The 20,351-nt window shown below is 33.3% G+C and overlaps 1 protein-coding gene across 1 annotated transcript; it reads right to left on the bottom strand.

The window, feature by feature from the left end:
• Positions 1–10,592: 10,592 nt before the first annotated feature.
• On the bottom strand, positions 10,593–16,864 carry LOC104110066 (homeobox protein HD1). Its single transcript, XM_009619487.4, has 5 exons — positions 15,926–16,864; positions 15,544–15,664; positions 12,475–12,665; positions 11,189–11,320; positions 10,593–11,091 (listed from the first exon to the last, which is right to left on the bottom strand). The coding sequence occupies exons 1-5, from the start codon at positions 16,241–16,243 to the stop codon at positions 10,951–10,953; spliced, it is 903 nt and encodes a 300-aa protein (XP_009617782.1). The 5' UTR covers positions 16,244–16,864; the 3' UTR covers positions 10,593–10,950.
• Positions 16,865–20,351: the final 3,487 nt, after the last annotated feature.

Genomic DNA, 20,351 nt, shown 5'->3' with positions numbered 1-20,351 from the left:
CGTGGCATGAGAGAGATTCGAAGGGGAGGCTGCTCATTTCAACGGAAAAGGCGTGTCTTGGAAACTTCTTATATTTAGTTCGGCAGCCATTACTTTTCTGCCGGCGAAGAAGACAACTAATTAGATGGATCCAAGACGTTGGTTGGAAAGATTCAAAAAAGTCCTTTATTTTTATATATTCCTTTTAATTTTTATAACAATTAATATTCGAATAAAGTCCATCGACAGGAAAGACTCAAATTTTATCTATTCCATCATATTCTTTTGGTGGTAATTCTTTTTTTTTTTTTGGGCAACTTGGCAAATGGCTATAGTAAGTTACATAAATCCTACTATATGTTCTCAATCAATTGCCTTTAAAATCTCATGAAAATCCCTGACGGTAAAGGTTTACGCATATCTCTACTAGTTCTTTAATTGAATATCTGGTAACCTCCCTTGCATCAGTATAAGGCAACTCACATAGATTTTGGTACGATGGATAAGTAAAAATAATTTTGAGATAAAAATTTAGTACTATCTTATTCTTTGTTTAGTTGCTAATTCTAGGATAAGTTATCACAATATTAAAAATAGTACCGCGATAACTTATATCTGCTATATTCTTCATAGTAATTCTAGGATAAGGCAGTAAAATTGACCAACATACCAAACAACCAATAAACAATAATAACATGATAATTATCTCAATATAACTAATCCTAGCATAACTTGTCTTCAAACCAAACAACCTCTTAGTTAAATAGAAAAAGTCACTTAACTACGGAATGTATAGGATGTTATTGTGGACGTACACTTTGCTACAACAATAATAATAACAACAACAAATTCAGTGCGATTTCACGAAAGAATCTGATTATATATAATTTGTATACAATTTTTGTTAGTCCCGCCAATATTGATGTATATGTAAATAATAATTCTGCAAAATATAAGTTATCGTAATGAAACAGTAAATAATTCGAGCCCACTGAATTCACAGTGTTTCCTTAAAGAATTTAATCCTCTCCTAGTACCCAAGGTAATGGATTATTTCCTCCCAGGATAGAACGAATCACACACTGGTGTAGCGGTACTTCAAAACCCCAGTGTTTCAGCGAACACAAAGTTCGGTAGCAAATCACACTTACAGTTGCTTTGTTTGAAGTTAAAACAATGAAGAACGAAGGAGTAGAAACTCAGAAAATCGTATGAAAATGCTGAGAGGAAGGAGTGCAATGTATAGCCAAATCTGTTGAGCGATTTCAGTCTTGTGTATTGTGTGTTGTGTGTCTTTCTTCAATAGCTGCTGCACATATATATAGCAGCCAGTGTTGAAGAAGAACAATCGTCCACCCTCCATGTTGGAGCAAGCATTGGCTTGTTTGTGGAGCAAGCACATTCATGGTGGGAAGAGCATTAGGCGGCTGCCTTATGGTCAATACACGGATTGGAAAATATCCGTTACAAATGCGGATAATCTTACGTTAATATTTACTATTAACAAATAAATTTGGTCCAAAAAATTAATCAATCAATCATTTGACCAAATCCGAATCCGAATCCGAAACCGAAGCCGAAGCCGAACCTGAACCCGAAGCCGAACCCGAAGCCGTAGCCGAACGAGCGACGACGACGACGGCGCGAGGCTTACTTTTTTCTTAACTCTTTAAAAGCTACAAGAAAGAGCAATTATATATATACCCACCAAAAATCTTTTCCTCTTCTAATATGGGACAATGTCTCATTGTCAAGAGTGGGAAACTTAAAATTTTACTCAAAAAATTTCATTTTCTCTCCATTTCCCATTCACCCTCATTTTAAGACTATTTCATCTTAAAAATAAAAAAACCTCAACAATCCCCCACATGAATGGGGAATGACTATATCACGGAAGTATGCATGGAAAAACTGTGTGATTTACAAGCAAGGATTAATCGCATCTGAATAAGTAGGTTTCCCTTTGAACTTTCCGTAGTAAACTTATGTCGGATATACTCGGTCAATCGGTAGATTTGATATCCTTGAACCGTCGATCTTTGGTGTATACCTAGACAACCATAAGTCACACAATCAACCCTTAACCGTCTTTGGTTCTCATTGTTGTGTTCGAGCCATGAACACCGTCTGGTTTCATAAGTGCGTAGAGAACTGGCCTTACAAAGTTCTCCTTGAAGCAGCTAACACTTCACACTTACATAAGTGATTCCTAAACGTGTCATCCTGTAGATACACTATTTGATATACCCCGTATCAAATTTAGAAATTATTAAAAAGCCTTAATGCTTTATCCTTGGTACTGAACATTGTCTCATCACGAGAACGGACTAAAATTTTATTTGACAATGTTGAACCGTCATTAATGACTTTGTTTGATCTCCTTGAACCTAGATCTTGGGATCTCTAGTCTTCTAGGTAGAGTTACCGCCACAATGACTTGTTCTCGGCCATAACCCTATTCCCCTTGATGATTTCTCAACTACCTCTCTAGTTAGGCCTTTTGTAAGTGGATCCGACACATTATCACTTGACTTTACATAGTCAATCGTGATAATTCCTCTAGAGAGTAATTGCCTAACGGTTTTATGTCTTCGTCGTATATGACGAGATTTACCGTTATACATAACGCTCCCAGCCCTTCCAATTGCCGCTTGACTATCACAATGTATGCATATTGGTGCCAACGGTTTGGGCCAAAATGGAATGTCTTCCAAGAAATTCCGGAGCCATTCAGCTTCTTCACCGGCTTTATCTAAGGCTATGAATTCAGCCTCCATTGTAGAGCGGGCAATACATGTTTGTTTGGACGACTTCCAAGATACCGCTCCTCCACCAATAGTGAATACATATCCACTCGTGGACTTAGAATCAGTTGAACCGGTGATCCAATTTGCATCACAGTATCCCTCAATCACCGCAGGGAAATTACTGTAGTGCAATTCAAAGTTCTGGGTATGTTCTAAATATCCCAAAACTCGTTTCATTGCCATCCAATGAGATTGGCCTGGATTGCTCGTATATCGACTCAGTTTACTTATAGCACAAGCTATATCTGGTCGTGTACAATTCATGATATACATTAAGCATCCCAACACACGAGCATAATCCAATTGTGATATGCTTTGGCCTTTATTCTTTGCTAATGCAAGATTCACGTCAATTGGAGTCTTTGCAACTTTAAAGCCCAAGTGCTTGAATTTTTCAAGTACTGTCTTAATATAATGAGATTGTGACAATGCCAGACCTTGAGGAGTCTTATGGATCTTAATTCCCAGAATTAAATCAGCAACTCCCAAGTCTTTCATATCAAACTTGCTATTGAGCATACGCTTAGTAGCATTTATGTTGGCAATGTCATTACTCATTATCAGCATATCATCCACATATAGGCAAACAATGACTATGTGATTTGGAACATTTTTAATGTACACACATTTATCACATTCATTTATCTTAAAACCATTTGACAACATTGTTTGGTCAAATTTCGCATGCCATTGTTTGGGTGCTTGTTTTAGTCCGTAAAGAGACTTAACAAGTCTACATACCTTCTTTTCTTTACCTGGAACCACAAACCCTTCAGGTTGTTCCATGTAAATTTCTTCCTCCAACTCTCCATTTAAGAAGGCCGTCTTAACATCCATTTGATGAATTTCAAGACCATACACTGCAGCTAATGCTAGTAACATCCGTATGGACGTAATTCTTGTAACTGGAGAGTATGTATCAAAGTAGTCTAGAACTTCTCGTTGTCTATACCCTTTGATTACGAGCCTTACCTTGAATTTATCAATAGTGCCATCATCTTTGATTTTTCTCTTAAAAATCCATTTAGAACCCAAAGGTTTATTTCCAGGAGGAAGATCAACTAATTCCCATGTATGGTTGTTCAATATGGATTCTATTTCACTATTGACTGCCTCTTTCCAAAACAATGATTCCGAAGAAGTCATAGCTTCTTTAAATGTTTGAGGCTCATTCTCCAATAAGAAAGTCACAAAATCTAGTCCAAATGAAGTAGACGTTCTTTAACGTTTACTACGTCTTGGATCCTCCTGATTACATGTACTTTCTTTTGTTTCTTCCCGAGGTCGTTTAGATCCTTCACCAAATGACTCACATTCCTTTTTATATGGATATATATTTTCAAAGAACTCAGCATTATCTGATTCTATAACCGTATTATTATGAATGTCGGGATTTTCTGATTTATGAACCAGAAATCGATATGCTTTACTATTTGTCGCATATCCTATGAAAACGCAATCAACGGTTTTCAGTCCTATCTTTACCCTTTTGGGTTTAGGAACTTGCACTTTTGCCAAACATCCTCACACTTTAAAATAATTCAAATTGGGCTTCCTTCCTTTCCATTTTTCATATGGAATGGATTGTGTTTTGCTATGGGGCACTCGATTTAATATTCGATTAGCCGTAAGAATGGCTTCCACCCACAAGTTCTGTGGCAAACCAGAATTTATCAACAACACATTCATCATCTCCTTTAATGTGCAATTCTTTCTTTCCGCAATCCCATTAGATTGGGGCGTGTAAGGGGATGTTGTTTGATGAATAATTCTATATTCTAAACATATTTCTTCAAAAGGAGATTCATATTCACCACCCCTATCACTTCTTATCATTTTTACTTTCTTGTTAAGTTGCGTTTCAACTTCATTTTTATATTGCCTGAATGCGTCTATTGCTTCATCTTTACTATTCAGTAAGTAAACATAGCAATATCGAGTATCATCGTCAATAAAAGTTATGAAATACTTCTTTCCACCGCGAGATGGTATTGACTTCATGTCACAAATATCTGTGTGAATTAAGTCTAAAGGATTTGAATTCCTTTCAACTGACTTATAAGGATGTTTAACATACTTAGATTCCACACATGTTTGACATTTTGATTTTTCGCATTCAAACTTAGGCAGTACTTCCAAGTTAATCATTTTTCGCAAGGTTTTATAATTGACATGACCCAAACGTACATGCCATAAATTATTTGACTCAAGTAAGTAAGAAGAAGCTGAAATATTATTATTGTTTTCCACAACCATTATATTCAGATTAAAAAGGTCCTCAGTGAGGTAACCTTTTCCTACAAATATTTCATTCTTACTTATGACAACCTTGTCGGATACAAAAACGCACTTAAAACCGTGCTTAACAAGAAGTCCAGTAGAGACTAAATTCTTTCTCATTTCGGGAACATGAAGGACATTGTTCAAAGTCATGACCTTGCCAGAAGTCATTTTCAGAAATATCTTCCCATATCCTTCAACTTTTGCTGTTGAAGCATTTCCCATATAAACTGTCTCTCCGGGTCCAGCAGGAGCATAAGTAGCAAAAGCTTCTCTAACTGCACAAACATGGCGAGTGGCTCCTGAATCAAACCACCACAGTTTAGGATTTCCCACCAAGTTACATTCAGAAAGCATGGCACACAAGTTATCAACATCATCATGGTTTACTACCATGTTTGCTTGACCCCTTTTCTTGTCTTTCTTCGGAGCACGACACTCCGTAGATTTGTGTCCGGTTTTCTCACAGTTGTAGCAGTTTCCACTGAACCGCTTTTTGCTTGGGTTGTATTTCGGACCAGAAGCCTTCTTCCTCTTTTTGTTATCTTTAACAATATTTGCTCTCATTATTGTTGAATTTCCACGGCCTCTCCTTTCAGCAGTTTTATTGTCCTCTTCGATTCTCAACCGAACAATGAGATCTTCAAGGGACATTTCCTTTCGTTTGTGTTTCAAATAATTTTTGAAGTCCTTCCACAATGGAGGCAACTTCTCAATCATTGCTGCTACTTGGAATGCTTCATTGATGACAAGAACTTCAACCAATAGATCATGAATAATCACTTGCAATTCTTGGACTTGGGTAATAACAGACTTGCTATCTACCATTTTGTAGTCCAAAAATTTTGTGGCAACGAATTTCTTCATCTCGACATCTTCAATTTTATATTTCTTTTCAAGCGCATTCCACAATTCTTTTGACGTCTCCATGCTACTGTATACATTATACAGATTATCATCTAGTCCGCTAAGAATATAATTCTTGCATAAAAAATCAGAATGCTTCCATGCTTCAATCACGAGAAAGCGTTCATTCTCTGGAGTTTTATCTGGCAGATCAGGAACATCTTCCTTGATGAACTTCTGTAGACATAACGCAGTTAAGTAGAAGAACATCTTTTGCTGTCAGCGCTTGAAATCAATCCCGGAAAAGTTTCCGGGTTTTTCTGCCGGTGCCAACACCGGTGTTCGGCTTGTCGATGTGTTGGCAGTCACCATCGGAACAGCTTGGTTTTCGCTTTCAGTCGTCATTTTTTTTTTCTGAAAAAAGAAATGACACAAACAAACGTTTAATACACGTTTTCAAACTGGAGTAAAAATCACGTAGATTTTAATCTCCAACAAAACGTTACGAAGGCTTTACTCTCCAAAACGAGAGTACACAAAACCACAAAGGTTTTAGTTTGCAGAATAATAAGAATAACACAAATACATAAATAAATATTAAATTTCTTAAGATTGTTAGTCCCGCCAATATTGTTGTATATGTAAATAATAATTCTGCAAAATATAAGTTATCGTAATGAAACAGTAAATAATTCGAGCCCACTGAATTCACAGTATTTCCTTAAGGAATTTAATCCCCTCCTAGTACCCAAGGTAATGGATTATTTCTTTCCAGGATAGAACGAATCACACACTGGTGTAGCGGTACTTCAAACCCCAGTGTTTCAGCGAACACAAAGTTCGGTAGCAAATCACACTTACAGTTGCTTTGTTTGAAGTTAAAACAATGAAGAACGAAAGAGTAGAAACTCAGAAAATCGTATGGAAATGCTGAGAGGAAGGAGTGCAATGTATAGCCAAATCTGTTGAGCGATTTCAGTCTTGTGTATTGTGTGTTGTGTGTCTTTCTTCAACAGCTGCTGCACATATATATAGCAGCCAGTGTTGAAGAAGAACAATCGTCCACCCTCCATGGTGGAGCAAGTATTAGCTTATTTGTAGAGCAAGCACATTCATGGTGGGAAGAGCATTAGGCGGCTGCCTTGTGGTCAATACACGGATTGGAAAATATCCGTTACAAATACGAATAATCTTACGTTAATATTTACTATTAACAAATAAATATTTACTATTAATAAATAAATTTGGTCCAAAAAATCCGAAGCCGTAGCCGAGCGGCGACGACGGCGCAATGCTTGCTTTCTTCTTAACTCTTTAAGAGCTACAAGAAGAGCAATTATATATATACCCACCAAAAATCTTTTCCTCTTCCAATATGGGACAATATCTCATTGTCAAGAGGGGAAAACTTAAAATTTTACTCAAAAATTTTTATTTTCCCTCAATTTCCTATTCACCCTCATTTTTAAGACTATTTCATCTTAAAAACAAAAAAACCTCAACAATTTTACCCTTGTATTGTATTGTAAAAGTAGAAATCTGATCGACCTCAACTTGAAAAAAGTATAGTCACGGCATTAAAAAAAAAATACACTACATTTTGTACGTTGTGCTGATCTATGGTGCCTAGCTGTTGGAGCTCATTGATTGGTTAAGGAAGTCATTGAATGCAACTAGTTCTCAGAAGTTTTATGATTGATTCAATTTAAGTCCCTGTCATGTTAGTGTTCGTGCTGATGTCATTATAGGCACGTGTGAGTTAATTTCTCTTGATTTTAGAAACATATATATATATATATATATAGTTCTCCATCTCGTTCAAAAATGGACGAGAGACGGGTGTGTATTCCCCAATGAATACAGATTAACTTATAGCCAGATTTAGAATTTGAAGGCGGTGGGTGTCATAATTTTCTTTAATGTACATCTTAAAATAACTAATATAGAGTTTATTCGAAACGTTTGTTCGATTTATTTATTGTTTAGTTTATTCATCAATTAATGGACATTTTTTATTTAAAATTAGAAAATTACATCTCTTTCTCAGAAAATACTTATGAGATTTTATTGGGTATATTGTTGTTATACAAAAATTACATCTCAGATATCAAAAAGCAAATATAATCAGCATTTTTAAAGAAGGAATAACACCTTTATTATTAACGATACAAGTAAAATCAATATTTTTTACTAGGGAACTGCATCTTTTTTTGCATGCTAAAAGTAAATTTGCACAAGTAAAATAACATCTTTAAGACCCAAGTTTTTTTTATTTTGAAAAAATAAATTAAAAGACTTGAATTAAGAGAAATTATTATTTTACGGTATTTTAAATATAGGAGGCTCTTTTTGAGTGTCTTTGCTAAATATCATAGGTAAAATAATAGAATAGAGGAAAAACATATAAAAAATAATAAACGACAAATAGAAAATTGGGAAGTAGCCAAAAAGGAAAATGGCTGGGACAAAGGAAATAAAAAGCACAACAAAATAGGAAAATCAGACATGGTACAAGGTCTACCAATCATGGCACCTTTGTCTAGTTTGCGATTGGGGGTGGCAAGATCAAATATTTAACCTAGTTTAAGAAAATTTCTACATAAATATATGATAATTTTAACAATGTAGCAGTTGTCATACCACTCCCACCCTAAAGGGTGGATCCGCCCCTCAACCTATTGTATCAGGTCTAGATATAACTAGTCCGGTTCAAACGATAGCCGGTAAAGACATATCAAATCCGTTAATGACTGACATTTTGCCAAAAAGTATAAATTTAACTCCCGAAATTAAAGAAAGAAGAAGACTGCTAAGATCCTATTACTCAAGGAGAGACATCCAGAGGAAGACAAATAATTTCAAGAAAAAAGAATGTTGAAAAAAATAGAAAATATCATTATGCACAAATAAGACACATTAAAAAAGTTATTGACAAAAGATAAATACGTATTGGAAGGAGGACCATAAAAAGAACAAGCAATTCCACAACATTTAGAAGAGGACAATACAGATAAAGACTCGGATATGAGATATCACGAAAATGAAGATGATGACTCTGGAATGAGCTTTGATTCAGTGGCTCGGCATAATTTAGATACATGAAAAAGGAAAGAAGGGACATAAAGATGAAAAATAGTAAGAGAGAAAAGACATAAAGATAGAGAATAGTTGCAATGAGAAAGACATAAAGATGAAGACTTAAAAATGAGTGTGTATATATATATATATATATATATATATATATATATATATATATATATATTGATTTGATAATTTGATGAGCTTTTGAAATATTGCTTTTAAGAAAAATTGTATTCATGAGTTCAAATGTTGGCCTCTGAAGAACAATGCTATTTCAAATATTGAGGCAAGTGATAAGGCTTCAACAAAGTCTCTCGACGTCAAACTCGCAGTCAAATCACAAGTGCAGTTTATATTTCCGACATGAAGCTACGTATAAATGTAAACAAATAACATCATGACGTATGGTTGAACTAATCAAACACGAGATCAAAAGTGAATTATAAGTTGAACTAATATGCGTATGATTGGATTAATAATTCTACGGATGACCCTTTGTATCCAATAATGTAATTGTAAACCTCTCATTCTAATTTAGGAGGATAATGATGCAACAACTTCTTAAATTGGTTGATAGAACTCGTCACAACATGGAGGTTGAGTTTTTTCTTTTGTTTTTGTTTTTTGTTTTTTCGTGTTGAATGATTCAGAAATTTAATGTACTTCTTAGAAGAAAGAGACATTTTGAAATGGCCATTGGTTAATATACTATCTTTTGAAGCATGTCTATCTGTTGATTAAAGAGTGTATTCATTTATGAAAGAGAATACATTTATTCATGAAATGAAAGGATGCATTAGTTACGTTTCACTCTCAATAAACACTTAGCCCTTAGAAAATTATCGCTTGAGTTTTCATAACTTATCTATTGAACTATCTTTTCATTCAACTCTAAATTTCTAAGAAGCCAATTGAGAGATTTAAGAATTCGTTTAATATTTTATTTAGTGCAGATTAAATGGCTAGCGAGTTGTTTATTGTACCTTAAAAGTAAGATGTAACATTGCTATTTAATTATACAAAAATAGTGACAAAAATCTACTTGCCTTGAACTAGTTTTTCACATCTATTTCTCTCTTTTTTAATTATTGATTGTTGCATTTTATCTGTTGATTAACTTTTCTTATCCTAGTTAAGACTACATTTTTAATATTTATTGAACAGAGTACAGACGGTTGGAATGCAGAGGTTTTTCAAACCTGGTATGTTGAATTCATTACTTGCTAATTGCTATTTCGACTAATGGGATGTTTCAATTAAAGCCCAGTTGATGCTTCGACCTGTTTGATTAAAAACTTAAAATAACTTAACCTTCTGTGAAGGAAAATATTTTATTATAAATCTCTTGAAAGATCTCTATAATTCTCCACAAATTTTTTATATATCTCTACACATAAATTAAGCTAGCAATGTGAAACCTATTTTAACTAAAAAATGAAAATATATTCCTATATTAATTTGATTATAAATCCTATCTAGACATGAATTAATTAAACTAACTATCAAATCCTAAAGAAATTGCTACTGTAATTTTGAATTAATTTTCCAACATTCAGAGAACAATAGCAAGTGCTAATAAACAAGAAACAAACATAAATGTTTTCTGCAGATAATAAAACTCTTCCAATTTCATATGTCTGTCAATACAGTGGTACTCAAAAGTTAATATCAGCTTCAATACTCTTATCTGTTTGTATGATACCTTTCTACTTAGAAAACATAAACAACTAAACCATTACAATTACAAGAAACAGTGTCATTCCACAGCTCAAAAGTGTTAGTTGTATTTGAAAAAACAGAATTACTCCTACCATTCCATATATGTATACCATTCTGAGTACCATATATTACAATCCGGCCTAATCTAAGTGACTTTTCTAAGATTTTCTGATATTCATATGATAACCATCACCCTATATATGTTCTTGATTTCAAGGGATGTTTTCAAATTTTCTCTTTATCTCTTGCGCTTGGACTTGAGAGATGTCACAGACTGTGAGTTGCTATGCCAATTGCGCTTTCTTTGATTGATGAACCAGTTATTTATTTGTTTCAGTTGTAAACCTGTTTCCTCCACAAGTTTTGCCTTATCATCTTCCTGCATATTGGAAATCTTGATTATAAACAATGATGATAAAATTTAAAGGTGCATGTAAAGATTTTCAGAAATGATATAAATTAGGTGACAGACTCACAGTTGGATAAGGCCATTTGGAGTGTTGCTGCCACCAATTCTTTAAAACAGTAGTGGTATCACCAGGTAACTTCCCTGCTCTTCTCTTTCTCAATATCTCCTCCCTCACATCTTCAATTCTTGATCTAAATCCCTGCAAGAACCAGTTGGTAGCTAGGGTGTCAAATGGGCAGCTTGGGTTGAATTTGGGTGGGTCAATATGGGTCGAGTGATTGATCCGCCCAAAAATTATTTCTACGGAGACCGGCTAGGTCAAAATGGGTTAAAATTTGAGTTATAGCCCAACCTTTCCAACTCTTACCAAGCGTTAAAAATGTGTGTTATTTTCTTATAAATTGTTTAATTACCAAATAAGAGTCTTTTCTTTTGTTATGGTCATATATAACATATCAAATAAAAATAAATTATATTTAAGATATTTTAGCAAAGTTACTCATGGATCAATTTGGACTAAAAATCAGCCCAATTTTAGATGGGCTAAGATGGAGCGGGTCAAAATGAGCTGAGTTCAATAAATGATCATCCTACTTTAAACGGATCGGGCGGGTTAAATGACTTTAAGCTCGAATTGCCACCCCTATTGGTAGCTATGATATGAAAAAGCTACAAATTAAGACTTGTGTGAGCTACTAGTATTTACTTGGCTTCCTATATATTTCACCAAAGCTCAAAAGAAATACATGTCAACTGGGCAAAGTCAGTCCACAACTGGCCAAGGTCCATTTGATAAGTGGGGCTGCAACTAGCCCAACCCCTAGAGGAGGACTAGACCAGCCCTCTTCTTCTTCCAAAGCATCAAAAAGGCCCTTATAGCCCAATGAAACTAGACGGAAACATCATAAATACTCAATTGACTTGCTGAAGGGGCTTCAGCAGATGCAGGGTAAGGCTGCGTACAATAGACCCTTATGGTCGCATAACGGGAGCTTAGTGCACCGGACTGCCCTTTTTACTCAATTGACTTGCTCATGTTTTTACAAAGATTGCCAGGTGACCAGGAGGTCACGGGTTCGAGCCGTGGAAACAGACTCTTAGAGAAATGCAGGGTAAGGCTGCGTACGATAGATCCTTGTAGTCCAGCCCTTCTCCGGACCCCGCGCATAGCGGGAACTTAGTGCACCGGATTGCCCTTTATGTTTTAACAAATAATCTATATTATTTTTCATGTTACTAATCTCAGACAATAACCTGTAATTATCTTTCAATGACTTGACAATGTAAAAATTATTTTACACCATCATTAAAGTTAAACTCTTTTAGGGGAATGATAGATTTTGAAGAGGTCACCTGTTTAAGCTCAATCTTTAATTCCTGTCTGACTCTCTCCATAAGGGACCTTTCAGATTCAGTTGGAAGACCAAATCCCATACCCATTAAATCATGTGCATCACCTCCTGATTGATCTAATGAAAAATCCATCTGTAGCTCATCCTCATCATCAGACATTGTTGCACCTGATCCTTCTCCAAGTGTTGCTCCTGAGGTAGAAAAAAAAAAGGGGATATACATTTCAGAAAACTGGAAATAAATTTGGATGCAGTTTTCTGACTTGTTGAACTTGGTTAAAGCACATTCTTAAACAAGTAAAAATACTTTGTAGCTATTAGTCTCATTGATTTATTGCCTTTTACATGCACAAAAGCTTACCTTTTTTAAGTGGAATAATTATAACTTATAATCTTCAATTATTGGTAAACATGCAATGGAACGTGTGTAGTTCCTCCTTTCATATCTTTATGAAGGGACAAAATGGATAAGATGTAACGATATCCACATTTTTTTTTGCAGCAGTACTCTTCAAGTAAATTAGTTATATCACCAATACATTACATGTTGGTCTGGATTTGACAGTTACTTCATTTTCAGGCATTATCTATAAGGAAAAAAACTTATCAATATCGAGTGTTTATATATATCAAATAACTTGCATATATTTATTGATGCAAACATTAGATATGACTATGTCCTTTTCGTCTATGAAAGGGTCATAAGTATTCATATGAACGTACTTGACATATGCGAAGTTGTTTTACATTTTTTTAATAAACGTTATTTTACTACATTAGGAAATAAATAATGATGTTGAGCATACTTCTATGTGTCTTCTTGACATATATTTGCAAGGATATGTCAACTGTCATGCCAATACTTCTACCACATGAAACCGACAGTTGTAGCACTGTTTAGATGTATTCACCTAATTCTTGCTACATGTATGTATGGAACAGTCCCCATGATAGGAAAACTGTTGCAGTTAAAGATATAGAATTAGAAACTTCTAATATGGCATTCTTTCCTTTCAAAAAGTTTGATATGACAGGTTTTAGGCCACAAATTTCAAAAATTTTACGGTTATACAAATGTTATAACTTATTTAAGGCTACATATCTTAGAAGTCTTCCCTTTTTATTAAAATTTGTGACAAGTCAAACTAAGACAATCTCTTCGAAACGGAGGAATATTATTTTTTGATGTTCATATTTTTATTTTATACTTTACAACTGGTCTTCTTAAAACAAGAACAAACATAAAAATTTAGAAAGAAAACTGAGACATCATAAATATGCAACATGATTAAAAGAATAAATGTGGCAGTAAAAAGGGAAGCCAATTGCTTATAGAATGACAAAACAAATGAGGTTAAGTTTATTTCATAATGGGGTTAAGGAACAAAGACTGTGACTCTTGTCTCGAATGATTTAATTCAGTAGTTAGAGAGCAATCAGCAATGCATGATGTATAAGTTAGATGCACATTCACGTGTTTGAATCACGTGTATTTAAGTGGAAAAGACTAGAAAGACAAACTCATTATCTACCAAGATTCATGCACTAACTAGCCTTCGCTAATTTCTTGGTTTTTAAAAAAGGACTTTGAATCCTATCTTATGCAAGTCCTTGACTTGCTAAAAGGAGATTAGAAGAAAAGTGGTGATATTTACCAGCTATTACACAAGTCAGTTGGGTGCTCTAGTCTTTCTTGATAAGAAATAGTATCATACTGCAGACTAATAGCTATATCCGCTTAAAGATCGATGTTATGGATGTGTTTAGATACACCACTTTTCTCAACCAATATGGGACGTAACACACTCTCCGCCACCCCACCCTCCTACACACCCAAGACATGAGCATAGATAATATAACATGGAGATCCCAATATTGGGAAATACAATAATAAGGGCTCTATGGGTTTGACTCTGATACCATATAAAAAAATACACCTTGCATGTGACTCAATCTCAAAAAGCTAATTCATGAAAAGATACCTGTCATACTATAACAAGTTCTCTCAGTTAATGTAAAACTTTACTATTCTTTTTAGAACGGACAAAAAAATATCATATAACATAAAAAATATCAACTATTCATGTTATGAGCGTTTTACCAAATAACTTAAATTATCAAGCAAGTATTTCACAAGTTCTTTAAATGGATGATACTAATGTTTGTACAATAACTATATCATATACATAATCTCTAAACATGATTGGAAAAGATGTTGGAGGAAAAAAGAATTAAGATCCCATATCTTCTTGTTGTTAGATGAATCCTATGCAGTGAATCACAAGTCACAAACAAAGCTAGAAAAGTGGTTTGAGAAACCAAATATTCTAAAGCAGCCTCTGATCAATCATCAGTTGTTAGTAGTGTTGTTGGTTTGTTAGCCTATTCTAATTTGTTCCTTCCAGCACCAACCAACTAAACGCTCCACCTACAATATAAATAAATATATATATATATATATATATATTCTAGTTCCATTATTGGTCCCATTACCACCCAGCTCTCTAACTTGTATGGTTGCACAAACAAGAACCCCAAATTGCTTTAATAATCCTAAGCATCAAATCAGAATAATAAATTCACTCAATTAATTTTACCATGCACTTTAACACGTAAGGTTCACATATTTCCCTTGATTGTACTTTGGTATAACAAGACTCCTTATGTACACAAGTATTCGTGCTTTGATGCAATATGCATAATGATGTAAGGATTTAACTTATATATATATCAACAATATATAAAGAATTTAACCTATCATGACATGTAATTAGAATTTGAAGTTTATGGGTTCTTATCTACTACCAAACTCATTGTTGTTTAGTTACTGGGTTTGCAATTAAATATTTATACAAATTTAATTATTTTTCTAATATAAAGCATGGTGTAAGCAAAAACTAACTGGTTCGTGTAAATAATACACTACCTCCGCCCCTATGACATGTTGTTTATTTTAAGTAATAATTAGCTGTAATTATCTATCCGGATGATCTGATAATGTAAAATTTCTCCTATACTATAGAAGTTAAGCTAAAAGATTTTGGTTAAAAGTTAAAAACACTTTACATACCTGTAAGAAGTTGTAAATTCTGCTCAATTTCACGGCAGGCCATGACAGCTTCAACAGCATGAACTCTGACATGTTGCTGAAGCTGTTCTTTAAAGGAACATAAAACTAACAAATACTGTGCCTGTTCAAAAAATAACACACCAAACACACAGTCAAGAAACATAATCATCAGTAAAAGGGAAAAAAAGCTTAAATCTTTAACAAAAGTTGAATAAACTAAGTTCTTGGCAAAGGATATTGCAACAACAACAAACCCAGAGTCATCCCACTGGGGTTTTAGAAGTGTATTACGTACGCAAAGGAGATAAAGAAGTTATTTCCAATAAACTATCGGGGTTCAGTGATAATTAAAGGATATTGAAGAGGAAAAATTAAAACATACCAAGAAATTGTCAAGTTCTTGTCTTTCATGTGGAGAAAGAGAGTGAGAATGATGTTGAGAAGCATAAGAGCGCAAAAGATGATGAGACTGAGAAAACTGAGCTTCAATAAGTGGTAACTGATCAATAGGTGTAGCTACACGAAGACAAGCTACATGTGCTGAAAGTAACTGTTCATATAAAGGATGTGTAGCAATTTCACCCTTTAACTGTCTCTGATTATCCTCAGAAATCACCATTGAAACATCACCTAAAGGTCCTAAACCACCAATTCCTCCTCCAGTACTTGACCCCATTAATCCAACTCCTTGTTCTTGCATTTCTAAAATAACCAAGATCCTCTTTTTACAACATATAAACAAAAGGAGTTGTGTGAAAAAAGCTAAAAAGGTTAAAAAAGAAAGAAATATTGGGTTTTTAGGACCACCACTGAAGAGAATCTTGATGTACTTGATAATAGACAGTGATAATATGATATGATGATGTATACTTTTGGACTGTTTGGTTTCAGAGAAATATGATCAAAGAAAATATGAGCAAAATCATAAAGCAGACAGTTTTCTTACTATTGGTTGAAGAGAGAGAGAGAGAGGGGGAAAAAGATGGCATATATTTTGGGATCTGAAGCAACAAAACTTTCTGCACCTATTCTGAAGAGCTACAGATTTTAACACATACAGAGAAAGAAAAAGAAAATGAAAATGAAAAACTTTTAGTTTGCTTTTTGGTTTTCTTGGAAAAAGTGTAGTAATTGATACAGAGGAAAAAAGAGAAAGGGAAGAAGAAGCATCAGAGTGGAATCATTACTATGAAAGGGAAGCAAAGAAGAGAGAAGATGATGGTAATGAGATCATAGATAAAGCTGCTTAGCAGCTGCAGCTGTGGCCTGACATTTTGAGGAGTTTTTTTGTTTTTTATGTATATAGATTAACTTCTTTTTTTTTTGGTTGATTAAGATGGCTAATATTTAAAATAGAGTAAATTGACACTAATCTTGCTTAAGATAAGGTTATTGGTAGGATTAGGTGATAGAACATCAGAAGTATTGGGTATTCTCTAAGCATGATATTTAAATTGAACCTAACTTTAGAACCTTATTTAATTCTTTTGGTGTGGGCATTCTTGCTCTAACTTCCTACTCTTTACAAATTACAAGTATTTCATTTTTATGTTTGACTTTGGTATAATTTTCTTTAATAAATTTAAGGCCCGGTTGGCCATAAAAAAAATTCACTTTTCTCGAAAAATCTTTACTTTTTCTAGAAGTAGTGTTTGTCCATGAAAATTTTAAGTTTTACTTAAAGTTAAATTTCGGAATTTTTTGAAAATTTAAAAAATTTAAAAAACTATTTTTCAAATTTTTAATTTCAAATCACTCACAAAAATTCAAAAGAGTTTCAAATTATATTCATGTCCAAACACAACTCTAATTTTCAAATACAATTTTCACTTGAATTTTTTATTTTTATTTTTTTCCGGAATTTCACAATTCTTATGTCCAAATACCCACTTAATGTCAAGGAAATTTTGCTTTCACACTACAATTAATTAATTAATCCCTCATCTAATGCACCAATATACCTTTTTTTGGTGTATGGTAAAAGCAGCAATGCACTTAAAAATCTTGTACCCTTAACCTTTATAGTTTATTTTATTGTTCACTTTATCCCAAAGAGACGTCTAGCTATTAAATTATTCAAATTCTCTCTAAAAATCACTTTAGGCAATTGAAATAAATCTAGTTAATCTCATTGTTCTCTTTTTCTACTTGAAAGGAATGAATCGCGAAAGGTAATTTATATCATGATTAACTTATTTTCAGGCCTTTTAATATTTGAAATCAAGCAAAAGGAATTAGCTAGCCTTTGTACGGGAAGTCAAAAAAATGTATATTTAACATTCAAACATATATTAATTAGGAAGAAGGAAAATGCAAAAAGGAGTTGAAATGTCACATTTCCTTGGCTGGTGTTTGATTTTGCTGATTTAGTCTATTTTCTACGCTATTAAGAACTTGTGTACCAACAGGTCCATCGCAAAGGAAAAACAAAACATGTGTTAGCTGTTTGTTAGGCAACACATGACCCCCTACCTACTAATTACTATGTCGCATACACACGTATGTATGTCACCTATGTTTAGAAATATATATAATTTTTAGCTTTTTCTAAAAATAATAACCGATCAAGTATATATATATATATATATATATATATATATATATATATATATATATGGAGTATTATACTTTTCAACCAGCAAATATAATTAGTTTCGACAGACAATTTTATATCTTTCCCTATTTTGTATTCCCCTTCCTCGAATCATCACGTTTGTTGTCTTAATTCATCGACACTATGAAAGAAATTTTATTGTTTTAAAATTTTAGGAAAAAAATTAGAAAATAAATATTTAAGTCCCTAGCCTTGTCGTTATCCCTAGAAAGGTTGTTCCAAAAGATTTATTGTGAATTAAATATGAACCTGAGAAAAAAAAAACTTTTGTTATATTTCTAATAAGGTTCTTTTGGGGTAGGTGTTGAAGTATTCACCCCCACCCTCCAACTCCAAAAGGTTAGAGATATAGATAATTAATAACGACAACAACAAAAATTCAATCGAGTTTTATAAGTGGAGTCTGAGAATGAAAATATATATGCAGATCTTATCCCTATCTTGAGCATATAAAGAGACTGTTTTCAATAGATCCCGGCTTAGTTGCAGCAACAAAGCAAAAGAAATAAAATGATGAAAAAGACAGCAAAAATAGTACAACGGCAAAATAGTAACAGAAGCAAGGTATTGATTAATTAGATAAATAATATTTGAGATTTTCACTATTGATTTAGGAGTGAAGCAACAATATGAAAGCAGAAAGTGAACTAAAACCTTTTCTTCTGCTTCTTTTCTTTTTTCCTAATAATTAATTGTCTTAGTTTGGTTTATGTGGTGAAGTAGCGGAGCAAGCAAGGAAGAATAGTTTCTGTCAAGATAATGTTTGGTAGTAAGAAGATGTCTCTCTAAATTATTCATATAATTGGAAATATCAATATTAATAATATACTAGAACCAAACAAGCTTTCTAGACGTTGGTTGGTTTATAACAAAAACCCGACATCAATCAATAATTTGCCATGCAAGCTTCTATTGTTTAAAATTTAAATCAGAAAAAAAAAATAGTCTAGTGAACAAGCCATTCCGTAGTATTAAGGTAGGGTTTGTGGAAGAGCCGCATCCAGTGACGGGGCCAAAATTTTTATTAAAGGGTGTCAAAATATAAATAATTAGATACATCGAAAAGTTAAGGGGAGTCAATGTAGTAAATATACATAAAATAAAATAAAATTATCTAGCAATATAATATAATTTTCCGGCGAAGGAGTGTCGTTTGACACCCCTTAGTTCAATGTGGCTCCGCCAGTGGCCACATCCTAAGAGGTGTAATGTTGACAGTCTATCCTAATGCATGCATTAGTGACTGTTTCCACCGCTCGAACCTATGAATTATAATCACACAGAGATAATTTTATTATTGCTCCAAGGCTCCCCTTCAAAATTTAAATTATACAATTACAATAAACAAAAATTCTGTAAATGGAAATATTAAACTTTTGAATGCAATAAAGATAACTTTCAATTTCTAATTATTTTAAATTTGGATGCTCCTAATAACTAGGTTCTAAATTTAATATTTTTATATATATTCAATAAATTTTTTAACATAAATATATTGTATAGGCAAAATCTACTGGGTTCGACTGAATTCTAACTCCTCACCTGCCTATAGACAGTGGATCAGATTTATCCGCTATAAATATGAAAAATAATTTCGTGCAGAGAATAAGAAGTAGGATAATGTCTGTTTATAATTTCCAAAAGTGTGCAAACACTAAAATTCCGTAGTTAAATAATGGTCAATCCAAAAAGGCCGTGATCAATAATTAATAAATGATTGATGTTGCAGCTAGTATAAAGTTGTTACTCTACAAAACCAAACTTCTCATCAATAGCCTTCCAAAACATAATTGTATTCCCTTTTTTTTTATAACCCAAAAACCAACTTATTTGGGTTAATTTCACCCATGATAATCAAACTTATTATTTATTTCACAAAAGTCACTTATCTATTTTTCATCACTTAAAAGTCACTCAACTTTACCTTTGTAACTTAAAAGTTATTCTAGTTCAAAAATTATAAAAAAATCCAATAAAAAATATGACATGACATTACATTTAATTAAAAAATCTAACAATAATGTCATATAAGCTTAAATAGACCATATCTACGTTAGACTCATTTCTTCCTCAGCCCGATTTCAGTCATTTTTTTAATATTAGTTTTAATTTATTTTATATGAAAAATCGACCGACTTCAATCCCACATAACATATAAATGTACCACTAACAGACAAGAACAACAAGCTAATAA

The sequence above is a fragment of the Nicotiana tomentosiformis genome, chromosome 8 (assembly GCF_000390325.3).
Source record: "Nicotiana tomentosiformis chromosome 8, ASM39032v3, whole genome shotgun sequence".
NCBI classification, from domain to species: Eukaryota; Viridiplantae; Streptophyta; class Magnoliopsida; order Solanales; family Solanaceae; genus Nicotiana; species Nicotiana tomentosiformis.
This window is presented reverse-complemented; position numbering and strand designations above follow the sequence as displayed.

What these genes read in the sequence shown, in the direction of transcription:
- LOC104110066 (XM_009619487.4), bottom strand. Translation starts at nt 16,243, where the DNA reads ATGCAAGAACAAGGAGTTGGATTAATGGGGTCAAGTACTGGAGGAGGA. An exon ending in AAGAACTTGACAATTTCTTG is followed by an intron (nt 15,665 to 15,925) that starts GTATGTTTTAAT and finishes TTTTTTGAACAG; the next exon opens with GCACAGTATTTGTTAGTTTT. An exon ending in GAATTTACAACTTCTTACAG is followed by an intron (nt 12,666 to 15,543) that starts GTATGTAAAGTG and finishes TTTCTACCTCAG; the next exon opens with GAGCAACACTTGGAGAAGGA.